Genomic DNA, 13,300 nt, shown 5'->3' on the forward strand with positions numbered 1-13,300 from the left:
TTGTTGTTAAAAAATAGCAATGAGTGGCATCATCATCACGACCATGTGACATCAGATGCCTCTCGCCAGAGAGAAGCTGTACCGGCTATCGAATTAGAGAGGTTAGTCTAATATGCATGTTCAATAATTTAGTATGGCCCATGAAGGATGTTGGAAAAATTTTAAATGGCCCTTGATAGAAAAAACTTCCCCACCCCTGCACTGGAACAAGTACTGCATGAAGTTATTGCCACACATTACCATATGACTATTAAAGTTGGAGAATTTCATTCAAGTTTCATGAGCTAGCTGGCCGGACTTCAGTCATTTTAAAAATAAGACAAAGCAAAAGATACGATATAAAGGACAGTCTTTGGACCGTTTAGCCTCATAACTGTGGGTGATTTAAAAGAAACTTCTTCAGTTCATCTCTGACAGCTAATGAGCCCCTAATTGACTATCGACTCCATTATTTCCAGGTCCAAATACCATGTTATTAGCCTCTATACCATTCAATACTTTAAAAATCAACACATTTAGATTATGACCAATTGGCATAATCATCTTTATGTATTAAACAAAACTACTTAAGCCGATAAGGGCATTTACCTATTATAAAAAAATATTATATATGCATGTGAGCATGCTGGTATTCACATAAAATAAATGATGTTAATATGAAGTCCATATCTTACATTTAGTGTAAACGTACTTTACAACTATGTAAATGCAGCATGATTACTACAGTGATAACATTTACAACAACTGCATTAGTCAAAATATGTCTTAAATCCATATTTAAACCACATTATAATAATAATAATTATAATACCAGTGCTATCTATTTTACATCTAGTGTCTGGTGCAAATAAATAAGATAAAGATAAGATTAATAGATTTGAAATTTTCGTTTTTATTCTATGTGTGTATGATGTTTGTTACAGTTTTGACATGATATTTGGCCAAAAGCAGCCGTCAGTAAACATATTTGCCAACATCCTCATTCTGCCTGGGCGAGGAAGTGAATCCTTATCTGCTGTATGATTAATACAAGTGTCACTTATGATATCTAGCATTTAGGCGGAAGCGATCAGAGAGTGGAGAATACGACGACAACAGGCACACTTCATTACAACGGTGTCTCGCACGCAGGCTGCCAAGCAACTGTTGATATGCGTAAGTAGCACAGTCAGAGTAAAGAGGATTGAAGTTGAACCGATTTGCCATGTAGGTCAGTCAAACTACAAACACAAATGCACATTCGGAGTCGTTGGACTCGTTGCTGAGATGAGAGAGAATTTCTCAAGAACGTCTTGAGTGAGTTCTTTTTTTTTTGTCAGCTGATATTAAATGTAATCACTGTCAGCCTGCCACAGTATCATCACAGCTGCTATTGAGAAAATTATGAGCAATGACACTGAAAAGGCTGGTAAAATAAATGTCTCACAGCTTCCCAATGGGATATTAAAATAACAATAACAAACTGGGACGAGAGCACCAAACTGCTCGAGCAAAGAGACACACTCTGAATTAAAAAAAGGTTTAGTCATTTGTCTCTGCAGATCAAATCTTTAACTGCTTTATGATAATGAGATTCTGTCTGGGGTTGTAATGACACAGCAACAATGAAGCGTATTCACATTCACACTGTTTCATATGGTGTGTTTTAGTCTGTCCCTGCACAGGTGCCCTGTCACACGGGTCTCCTTAACACAGAGGCACCACACTCCACCACAGTGTATATATACACAAACAATCAGCAGACCCTTCTGTTCCTCTTGTCGTACCCTCACTAAGTTTAGTTATATATTTAAGTAACAGATGTAATGATTTGAAAATGGTGGGATTGCACATACAGCAAACACACCCGGGCAAGGGCACGTGTCTCTCAATCCTTCTTCATTAGCTTCATATGGCTTCTGCCAACCAACAAATACGGACAAAGGAAAATTGTTTTCCAACTTCAAACAATTACTTCAGTTGGCCATACACAAATGAATAAGTTAACTTAAATTTAACAACTGAAGATAATGGAAAACTTTAAATTGAACAAACTTAACTCCTTTGTGTGTGACCAATTAAAATATTTTTTTTGTTTGTTATGTTGGTAAGCAAATATCTTTTTTCAGTGAAGAAGCTCGTGTGCTCGAAGTGTGGCATTGAGTAAACACTCCAAGGCTGCTGCCTTTCCTCCATGACCCCTGAAGGGCCAGAAAAGAAGAAGTTATTCTACTCTTGGTGAAGTGTACAGTATGTCATGGAACTTATGAAGTCTCCAAAGTATGTAGTAAGGTACATCCTTGGCCTATTTAATCTCTCAGTGAAAGCCTATAGTCCCAGGTTTAAAAAAAAGAGAAAAAAGGACTGACTCAAACTAGCTTTCCTCCCACTGAGCCTCCTTGTTTGTTGTAAGAAAACCAGCTCATACATAACAACACATTCCCAGAAACGAAGGAGCTACAGCGTGCATCAACAGAAACAATGTTTGTTAGACTAACCAAACAGCCAGGATATAATTGAAATCCTACAAATGATGGAAGACGTTTTCAGAGAACTTGCTCCATCAACGCAAGCAATACTTGATTTCAAGGCTTTGCCTTCAACAATAAGAACTCTGACTGTCTATATGTTTTTAAGTTTCAAATACAGTAGTACATTGCTGGGTTGACACATTCAGTTATGAGGTTTCACTTTGTTATGGAGTGACCATTACAGCATTGTAGATCACCATTTAACATGTGACACTTCTCACTTAGCTCTCTTTAAAAATTATTAAATTGCTTGAACATGTCAAAATAAGTTTAAGATATGTCAGGAGGATCCTACATTACAAGTGTGGATCAAATGTTTGTGAATCGAAGAGCTGCAATGCGCAGTAGAACACTCTGTGTCCAGGGCGTGCTGGAACAATTCTGGTATTTTCATGACCGGAGGCATGAAGCACACCAGCACACGTGGGTATTGGCTGAGATAAGGCAGGACCCTAATCATACCGTTTATAATAAGGGAGTGAGCAAGCAGCCGGTTACACTTGTGGCCAATTGCATTGACTCTTTTCTACCCCTTCACAATCAGGATTCTTCCTGTAGTGATGGAATAGCAATAAAGAGATTAGTTTTTGTTTCAGCTAACCATTACCAGCCAAATTGCCAACCCACAAGCACTAAAGGAAGAGTAAAAGGACGACTGAACTATTCTGCACCACACCTCACTTTGGAGCACACAGCACCAAGTGTGCTTTTAAAGGGGTAATTTACATATACACACGACACTGTATGTTTCTTAAACACACCATTAGTATCTGGGAAGTGTGATATGATGGGTAATTCAATGCGACCCAGAGCCTGTGACAGAATGTGTAACCACACACACCTCAACACCTACCAGACTCCCCAGTTTGGATGATGAAGAGTTGTTTCTGTGTTTGAGCAGACCACATCCCTCCATCCCCGGGGCATCTCTGTGGTTTCCATGGACACGAGGGCCACCTGCACCCTCAGACGAGGAGCGCAGACGCCTCTCCATCCGCATCACCCCGTGATAGGGACTGACGCCGCTACACAGAGAGGCTGCAGGAAAGAAAGAAATACGGATAGGCAGAACATCAGGTACAAAAAGCAAAAGAATGAATTTAAGGTGATCCCACAAGTAGACACATAATCATATTTTCATTATATTTCCAATACGCAGCAGTCAGCACTATTTCATAAAATATTGACAGAGCAGCTTTTATTCAATTGACATTTGTAATGAAGTTCTATCTTCCTTTTACGAAGCCTTTCCGCCATATTGCTCTCAGTCAAATGGTATTCATGCCTGTTTTGTAACAATCAAGTTTGGTCTAAGGTTCGGTACACTGACATTGTAAAGATCTAAATGTACAATGACAGTGAGATTTCATGGGCAGTACTCTGTGTATGTGTATGTGTGTGAATCTGTCCTGTCTATGTTCTTCTGAAATCACGCTATAAAAATGAACACAACTATTTGCAGTTTTGGAAACCAGAAATTTGCCAACTTTCCTTAAGAGCTGGAATGGAATCTCAAGTCCTGGAAGAGTCGGTTTTTCAAAGTTTTTCTTACGTTTTTCTGTGTCTGATCGCAGTGTGACATAATTAGAAAAAAGAAACTGTTAGGAAACACTGAAATGGGCTGCATATTTAGGGAGATTTTTTTTGTTACTGAATAAGTCTTGGCTAAAATACCAAAAAAAAGTGAGGAAGGCAACAAAACATCTTTGGCTGAGGAAGACATTTTCAGTATGACACATATGGTAAAGAGTTGCTGGATGGGGTTACTGCGAGAAGCAGTAGCGGCTGTAAGAGTTTCATAACAATTTTGAAGCTGTAATTTTCATAATGTTTTAAACATTTGCACATTTCTAGTCATCGTAATTATTCTTTTGGTTTAATTTTGGTTACAAACAACCCTCTGAAGCAAAAAAATGTGATGTAATATTATGCAATGTAATTATGACGTGAGCATATACATAGTCAACAGAGAGGCTGTATGTGTGAAACTAGTTAAAAATAGGTTTCATGTACAGCGGACTGAACAGCTACGCATCGTCATCATCACTGCAAAGCTAGAAGTTCCTGCCTTCGAGAAAACATACCCCGGTCAACAATTTCCAGGAGCCCTTATCACCAAAGAAAGTCAAACAAGTATGAAAGCCAACTTTATGTCCGTCTGTATGTCTCCCACTGTACACATGTACATGTGCATCAGTGACTGGGGCTGTACAACGTAAATCTGTGATTTACCCGCTAGCGTTCCCACAAGAGTCGTATACCTGTGTGTTTTGGTTTCCTCAAATGAGATGGCCTGGGTTCGTGGCAGCTGCAGAAGCTTCCTCTTTCTTGCGCCGAGAGCGTGTTCCTCGCTCTTCTGTCCACTTGCTCCGGGTTGGAGTGACAACCCTCGCTGCGCACCACGCAGGCCTCGCTCTCGCTTGTGGTCTCTGCGAGGTTACCGGCTTTCCTCACCACCGCCACCTCCTTCCTCTGCTCTGCTGACTCCTCTGTCATCGCTTCCCTTCTCTCCTCCTCCCTCTCCTTCCTCTCTTCCAGTGATTGTTCCTGCAGTGGTAGGCAGGGCACAGCTGTCTCGGGCTCCGAGAGGGAGATGGCAGATTCATAGTCTGTGTTGTTGGCTGTGCTGGTGTCGGGGAGTAAGGGCTTTTCAGTGCTGGACTGAGCCGGAGTAAAAAAAACCTGAGGAAAAAGACATTTTAATGAGTATGTGTAAAAACAACACCGAATGGGTTAAAGGTTAACAGTTTAACAGAGAAGGGAACCCACTTCATTAAGTAAGTGGACCTCTGTGTCCTCAGGCAGCAACTTGCGCATGTACACCTACAAATTCCTGTTTGTAGGTGTACAACAAAGTAGGTGTTGTTCCGGTAACTTTGAATGTTTGTCAAATGTCAAAATCATGAATCTCATGTTGCACTGATAACATGCAATTTTTAATATGTATGTCTATACTGACTGACCCATTTGATTTCAAAGCACCTGATGTGATTCAGAAAGACAGAGTGAAGAGCATAAAAAAGGGGGAGGCACTACCTGGGAGGTGGATATAGCCACACTGAAGCTCTCTGGCGCAGGTGGAGGTTCAGGTGGAGCTGTGTCAGTATCTGGCCCAGGCACAGAGACTGGTCCCGGGGCTAGAGCAGATCCGGGGCTGGGAGCTGGCAGAGCATCCACCTCGGATACAGAATCCTCCGTCATGGGGACGAACTCTGACGGGGTGATGGCTGTTGTTCGGTCCTCTGATATCATAGGGGACTGGAGTGAGCTCTCACCACCGGCGCCTAGCAGCTCGCCGGGCCATGACCCTGGAGTGAGCCCCCCTGCAGCTGGGGTGACAGTGGTAGAGCTCGGAGGTTCCAGGTTCACCTCGGGAGGTCTGTGGTGATCGGAGGACCGGGAGAAGCGGTGGTGAGCAGAGAAAGATTTGGGCAGCAGCTGCTTCTTCTGGCGTGACGACTGTTTCTTGTTGTTACTGCCACCGCTGTAGTCATCGAGGAACCCGGAGTCGTCGCCCTCATTGGCCCCTGAGCCGCTAATGCAGTTTATAAAGACATTTCGATTGGCTGTGGAGGAGGAAGAGGACGCTTTCTCAAAATCCTCGGTCTGAGAACGGGTGATTTTCTTTTGCCTGTGGCTGCCGAATCCAAAGGAGTGGCGTGACTTGGGGCGTCCACCACCATCACTAAACCCTGTTGACACTGATGCCGTTATCGACTGATGGTTATTTCCATTTGCGTCAGTGCCCTGTGTCAGTGGAGGGGTGAGGTTTAGGTTGTTTGGCTGGACACGGGGATCACTGTTTCGTTTAGTGAAACTAAGAGATGGGGTGCGGAAAAGACTCCGGCGTTTCCCAGTGCTTCCAGAGCTGGAGTTGGTGCTGGAGGGCGAAGAAGTGTGGACACCATTTTCCACTCCGCCTGAGGATGGAGAAGAGGGGAGAGACTCCTGCCTCTTACTGTTGCTGCGGCGGAAGATTGGCAGACGGGACACGAGTGTGGAGCGGCGAGAGCCCGATTCACCCATTTAGAAGCTGAGGCAGTGTGGCACTCTGAGGGCAAAACAAACACAGATATACATTGAATGAAAATCAAAAAGGTTCACACTATATGGTCAAAGGAAAGCCTGCTTATAGTATTTAATCTGGGTAGCAATCTTAAATTACATGTGACATTTATATCGTTGACCAAGCAATCTGCTCCCAAGTGTGACTCATGTAAAACCTCTAAAGCCCTATGTTATAGACTAGATTACATTAAAATCCAAATTCTTTAAAACAAACAATTCCAAAACATAACTTAATATCCATTTTTTTTTACATATAAAGTGGTCTAATGTAAATATGAAATGCCCATGCATGTGATTACTGCAGATATAAAGCCTGGAGGCTTGACTCCTCTTCAACATGCCACATCTTACAATCAAAACAGCCAAATCATGAAGAGAAGGAGCTGAGCCAGAGGGAGCAAGAGAGAGTGAGGTAGAAGAGAGTAACAGACCAAACAGTCTGTCACTCTGTCTACTCTATTCTCCAAAACATTTTGTGTTTGCACTGCTTAAACTGCTCACTATTTTGTGTGAAACCACAATGTACAAACAGGGCAAAAACTAAGACTATAGCTGTTTGCAGACATGAACTCTGGAAAATTGGGTCCGGACATTTTCCGGAGTTTGCCGTTCACGTATGACGAACACAGCAGGAGATTGTCCAGAACTTTCAGGTGAGGTGCGGTGCCTGGGTAGACCACCCACTCGTTGGCCGTGACTTTTCCAGAGATTTTCCAGTCTAGAGCGACATTTGTGGACACATACTGTACAGCCCCTCCGGAAAAGTTCAGGACAACATCTGGACTCAAAACTAGAATTAAGTCTAGGTTATCGGGCAACAGGTATGTGCCTCATGCAATCTTGTTAAAACTCAACTGAAAAAAAGTAGCGGCCGTTGAATTTCAAAAACGTGACTAGCAATGCAACTTACTAGGAAGCATGCTTCTTAGTTACTGCATTGCAGGCAGCAGGGTTAATGTCTCACTCATTGTATGAGCTGACCAAAGTTCCCCCGTGTCGAGTTATCAACTGATGGGAGACATTCATCTCGATAAGTACTCACGTTTTCATTGTTCCCTACAATGAGAGACTGCATGGTCACCATAATATTTACATAGCATTCTCTGTGAGAGCTACTTTAGGAGTTCAGTGTAATAAGCTTAACACCCTTTATTGAAATTAAGTGTCACCTCCTTGAGAGTGGATTTGATCAAGATGTTAATACACAGTGATGTGGTTCCTACTTTCATATCGAGTTACTTCAGTGAAATGTATAAAAAAAGGTAAACAAAAATTGTCAAAAGCCGAGGAGGCCAGTAAACAAAGGAATTATGGCAAATGATGACACTTTAAGCTATCCATATAAATGTGAATTAAAACTGCATCATCGCAGCCTTGATACACTTCGAAAAACACATTTGAGACTTGCTTTTTTCGGATGAGCCACCGGCAGTTTTAGCTTAGTTTTCACACCACCACACAGACGTTTGACCAGGTCATGGTTGTCTGACCTGCTCATTAAGACGGGACAAACCTCCTCCAACTAATTCGACAGAGATTAAAGCAGATTGAGAACACCTCCGTTGTTTACTTTACTAATCTGAGTTGGGAAGAGAACTCTTTTAAGCCATGTCTTATGGGCCTCAGGACGTATGAGAAGCAAAATGACACAAAGATATACTCACTTTATCTTAACTGACCAACTATTGATGGACATATCAACTATTCTATATTGTACATACAGAATGCACCTATGTCACTCTAAAATCAATAACTGAGGAAATGCAGGCTACCTCACGTGATCCCTGCCCAGGCTAGAGTTAGAGGAAAAGTAACACTGCACAAAAACCAGTTGTCTACTTCCTCTCTGGTTAGTCACTGCACAAGAAGGAAGACTACCATTGTCAGACAGGCACAACTCGACCGCATCTCTGTTCCTCTTCCCTTTGCTCAACAATGCAGTACAGTAAGTGGTGGTGCTTCGGTGTCATATAGATACAAACACAGTTTGATTTGCTCTGAGTTTGCCCAACTTTCATTTGAATGTGGATTTAAAAAGTGATGGAAATAAGCTAAGCTCAGTCTCAGTGGACTACAAGCGACGATTTCTGAGACTTCACAGACACCTGCAGGTTTTTCTACAGACTACAGCTTCATTTTTCTGAATATTTTCACATTTCATTTTCCAGCCACCGCCCACATTCACAGTCAGCCAACTGCTGCTAATACCGGTGGGCAAACAACACAATGCCAGTGTGAGCCCCGTTCGCGTAAAGATGCTGTGGATCATCAGAAACACCCTGAACAGATTTTGGCCTGATTACCACCGGGAAAGATTTATTCTCAACAATCGGGAACACTACGACTCGATCACAGTTCTTGTACAGGTTATGATTTTCAAATCGTCAGATAGCCGCTCATTGATCTTTACAGACCAAAGCTTTATAGTCTAATCAATACCTCGCAAGACTTTCCCATAAGCAACAGATTAAAAATTGTGCGCTAACAGCACCATTTTCAGTTTCAAAAATAGGACATTAATGGATATTCTCAGAAGCTACACAAAATACGTTGGTAATGGTATTTATTTATTTTAAATCAATAGCTCCAGGGAGTTCTGGGAAGCCCCCCCGCCATGCTCCTAATGATCACACCATATGCCAAATAAGCCAGCTTTGCTTGAAGTCTTTCATTGCTTCAAATGATGTGTAGTGTGTGTGTTATCTTATCAACACACCCTGGAGCCTGGTTCTGAAAAATTTATATACCAGAAGGCCAGTGAATGGGTCCAACCTCCTCCTATCTCAGTGGCAGTCTCACACTCATACATGAAAGAATAAAAGGTGTGTGTGTGGGGAGTGAATGACTGGGTGTTTCCAATAAAACAGGTTCTTGATGGGATCCTTTTTTTCCCAACAATAACCACACGTTACATGCAAAGTAACCATAATCGACTACAGGTAAAGGAAGACACATGAGGTACAAACACTGTAATGCTTAGTAGGAACTGAAAACTGAAAAAAATATGTTTCACAGATGCTTTTGCAGTGTGCTGGTGACTGATAATGGCCAATTGATTTTTTTGGTTTTTGTTTAGTTCAAATGTAACATAGTACCTCTTCAAAAGACTCAGTAAGTTTAAGTATTCGTTTCAGCCTGTGGGGTGAAGACAGTAGCTGGCTCCAATGTCATCAAAACAATGTAACCCAGCATTTTTGACAATATACATCTGTATTGACTTGAGGCATAAATACTGTTCCACTGAACAACCTTAGCTGATTCATTTAAAATTACAAATTTACACACAGACAATAATGGTAACATGGATATTATGATCAAACAGAAACAAATATTCACTGTTAATGAAATATTTAGACATGATATCATCGTCCAACCGACATACCGATCGGGCTCAACAATAAACAGATTCCCAGGTGAAAACGAATGTGACGTAACCTACTGTACATCGATGCAACTAACGTTCTTTGTGTAATCGGCTTGAGTTGTTTTGTCTGTGTGTGTGTGTATCTTGAGCAAGAGGTTGCATTATTAACCAGGGATTCAAATTAAAAAATCCAATCTCTCACATATGGCCGATCAGAAACATGGCAGTTCTAAACACATGACGCCCAACCTGGTTTTGGGTCACTGAACTAACAAGAACCAAAAGACTAAAAAACCTCTGCCAATACGTTCCATCACATCGTCATCAGGTTCAAATTCGGATAATGTACGTGCTGACAAGAAAAACGATGGTGTCCGAGAGCTCGCTGAACTACAACATGAGAAAACACAAGCAGATACACAAAACGCGAGCGAGCACAAAACATCCTGTGAAAGAGTAAAAAAGAACTTCATTCAAACCCCAATAACCAATAGATGAACAAACCAGTGATATGGGATACACACAGTGTCAGTTAAGAAATAGATGAAGCTACTGGCAAAGCCTGACAGAATGAGGTAAACACATTATATAAGTGTAAACACACTGAAGTAGCTGTACACAGTGTTATTAGATGAAGTTGACACAGTGCTGAGAGTTTGAATTCATAGCAGGCCGCAAGTCGTAGCACTGAAACTGGGGAAACACTGAATTGTCCATGTTCTGTAAAAACAAAAACCTGATATGATCTGAATATGGTGATGAGTTTGCAGAACTTCTGCATGCATTTGACGATAAAAATTTAGGGGACATGAAAAGTGATCAAAAGGGAACTGATCAGAACACACAGCACAGTGGAAACCGCTAGTAGGGCTTAGGCTCTCTTCCCCTTTCGGACGGCCACAGTGTGCAACTACAATCCCTGCCTGCTTTTCAGACACAGCTGTGTGACTGTGACTGTGACCACTTATCTTCAATTATATGGTAATCAGGCAAGAAAAAAGAAAGAAAAAGAAAAAAGTTTATAGCAGATACCACTGTCAAAAATCTTAATTATTGATTAATGTGACGATAATTATTTATCGTAGGTTAATCGATTAGTAGCTTAGTGCCTTCTTTTAAGTCACTTTTAAAAACCTATTTCTATAGACTTGCTTTCATGTGATGTCGTCTTTTCATATCTTTTTTTTAAACACATATATGTGACCTGGAAAACATCTTATTGTTGGAATGCCGATTTGAATTGTCTGTGTGATGTTTTTGTGAAAGCACTTTGTGAAGCTGCCTCTGAAAGGTGCTATATAAATAAAATTATTATTAATATTATTATTATTATTATTATTATTATTATTATTATTATTATTATTATTATTGTTGTTATTATATCTAGTCTACATAACATCAGAAGAACTGCAGCCACAGCTTGGCAGGGCTAAAGGTGTCAGCCTCAAATGTGTCTATAAAGTAAAAGCCCCCCCAAAAAACAGCAAATTCTCACCTGGAATCAAAAAGGAAACTCTTGGCAGGTTACCCTAGTTTTGCTTGAAGAATGACTTCAAATGATTGATCACTTATCAAAATGTTTCTCTTTCAATCCACTTATCGATCAATCCTCTGATTGTTTCCCCTCTGATCACTTTGGGTGGTGGTAGCCTTTACTTTTTTGGGGGAATCAGTTGAAGTGGATCGCACAGTGTTGCTGATCCAGTGGCACCTGAGTGACAGTGTCACACTACAGTACACTACAGTGCCACTACAGTACACTAGAGTACACTACAGTACACTACAGTGTCACTACAGTGTCACAACAGTACCACTACAGTACCACTACAGTGCCACTACAGTACCACTACAGTACACTACAGTACACTACAGTACCACTACAGTGTCACTACAGTGTCACTAAAGTACACTACAGTACAATACAGTGCCACTACAATACACTAGAGTACACTACAGTATCACTACAGTACACTACAGTACCACTACAGTACCACTACAGTGTCACTACAGTGTCACTAAAGTACACTACAGTACAATACAGTGCCACTACAATACACTAGAGTACACTACAGTATCACTACAGTACACTACATTACACTACAGTACACTACATTACACTACAGTGTCACTACAGTACCAGTACAGTATCACTACAGTATACTACAGTGTACTACAGTACACTACAGTGTCACTACAGTATACTACAGTGTCACTACAGTACCAGTACAGTACCAGTACAGTATACTACAGTGTCAATAGTGTCACTACAGTACACTACAGTATCACTACAGTACCAACACAGTACACTACAGTGTCACTACAGTACACTACAGTGTCACTACAGTACACTACAGTATACTACAGTACCACTACAGTACACTACAGTATACTACAGTACCACTACAGTACACTACAGTACACTACAGTACATCAGAATCACAACAACCAACGGGCCTCAGCATGTTGTCACCTACAGTGTTGTTGTTTTTATGACACGTGACCAACGGGCCCAGCTGTTTTCCTACGTGTGCACATGTTAACCATATAGCTGTCGTCAGGTCGTATAGTCTGCATGGGAGGAGGTGCGGGGATGCGGATGCATGTACCCGGCAGCAGCAGCGGCGGGACACCGACAACTGTCAACCCGAGCAGCGGAGCCTGCGGAGCTTCACCCCTCACTAGCTAGCTGTGTCCACAGCGATCCGCTGCGAGTGACCCCCCACCCCGGCGACACAACGCTCCCTCACGGTATCGTCTCGGTTAAATGCAGCTCATCGCTTCAAATAATAACATTTTAAAAATAAAGGTCACCGGTGTTCAGAGGAAACACAGTGCCGCGGTCGACTTTCCTCCGGCCGGACAAGCTAGCAGGGCAGCGGACAAACACACTGACGTCAAAGAACGAGCGTTACCTCTCAGTGGATTCCTCCAGTGTCTCTACCGAGGCCGCTCACCGCTCAGCACACATTCATGTGTGTGTGTGTGTGTGTGTGTGTGTGTGTGTGTGTGTTCGCGGTGCGGTCACACGTGCTGGTTGTCGCCGACATGAGAGGGTTCCTGTCCCGGTGCAGTCGGTCCCGGAGCCGCGCCGAGTGAGGAAGCACCTTGTGGAGCACTGACGCCGACGCTACACCTCAGTGACGTGGAGCCTCCTCCCGCTGCGGGGGCCGGCTCAGGAGAGTGGCTGCGGCCACTCCCTATGTGGCGTTTCCGGTGGCAGCCGCAGGAGCCACTGACCTGCGGCCGCTACTGCGGCCGCTGCTGCTGCCGCTGTTTGTGCCGCAGCCACTGACCGGCTGCTGCTGCCAATGTTTGCTGCCACTGGCCTGCCACCGACCGTGAGAATCCATATTGACTC

The 13,300-nt window shown here is 42.5% G+C and overlaps 1 protein-coding gene across 3 annotated transcripts in view; it reads right to left on the reverse strand.

Moving 5' to 3' along the window:
• Nucleotides 1-13,246, reverse strand: part of ccser1 (coiled-coil serine-rich protein 1) — a 106,407-nt gene extending 93,161 nt beyond the window's left edge. The window contains exons 1-4 of one of the 3 annotated variants that reach the window (XM_035639569.2): nucleotides 12,855-13,243; nucleotides 5,547-6,561; nucleotides 4,772-5,192; nucleotides 3,352-3,548 (exon numbers count right to left, since the gene is read on the reverse strand). In XM_035639569.2, the coding sequence (XP_035495462.2) occupies nucleotides 3,352-3,548; nucleotides 4,772-5,192; nucleotides 5,547-6,536 (1,608 nt within the window). In that variant the 5' untranslated portion in view covers nucleotides 6,537-6,561; nucleotides 12,855-13,243. Of the gene's footprint in view, nucleotides 1-3,351; nucleotides 3,549-4,771; nucleotides 5,193-5,546; nucleotides 6,562-12,854 lie in introns of all 3 variants that reach the window. The other 2 variants (XM_035639570.2, XM_035639571.2) reach the window with 2 other exon arrangements.
• Nucleotides 13,247-13,300: the final 54 nt, after the last annotated feature.

Source organism: Scophthalmus maximus, chromosome 19 (assembly GCF_022379125.1).
Source record: "Scophthalmus maximus strain ysfricsl-2021 chromosome 19, ASM2237912v1, whole genome shotgun sequence".
NCBI lineage: Eukaryota > Metazoa > Chordata > Actinopteri > Pleuronectiformes > Scophthalmidae > Scophthalmus > Scophthalmus maximus.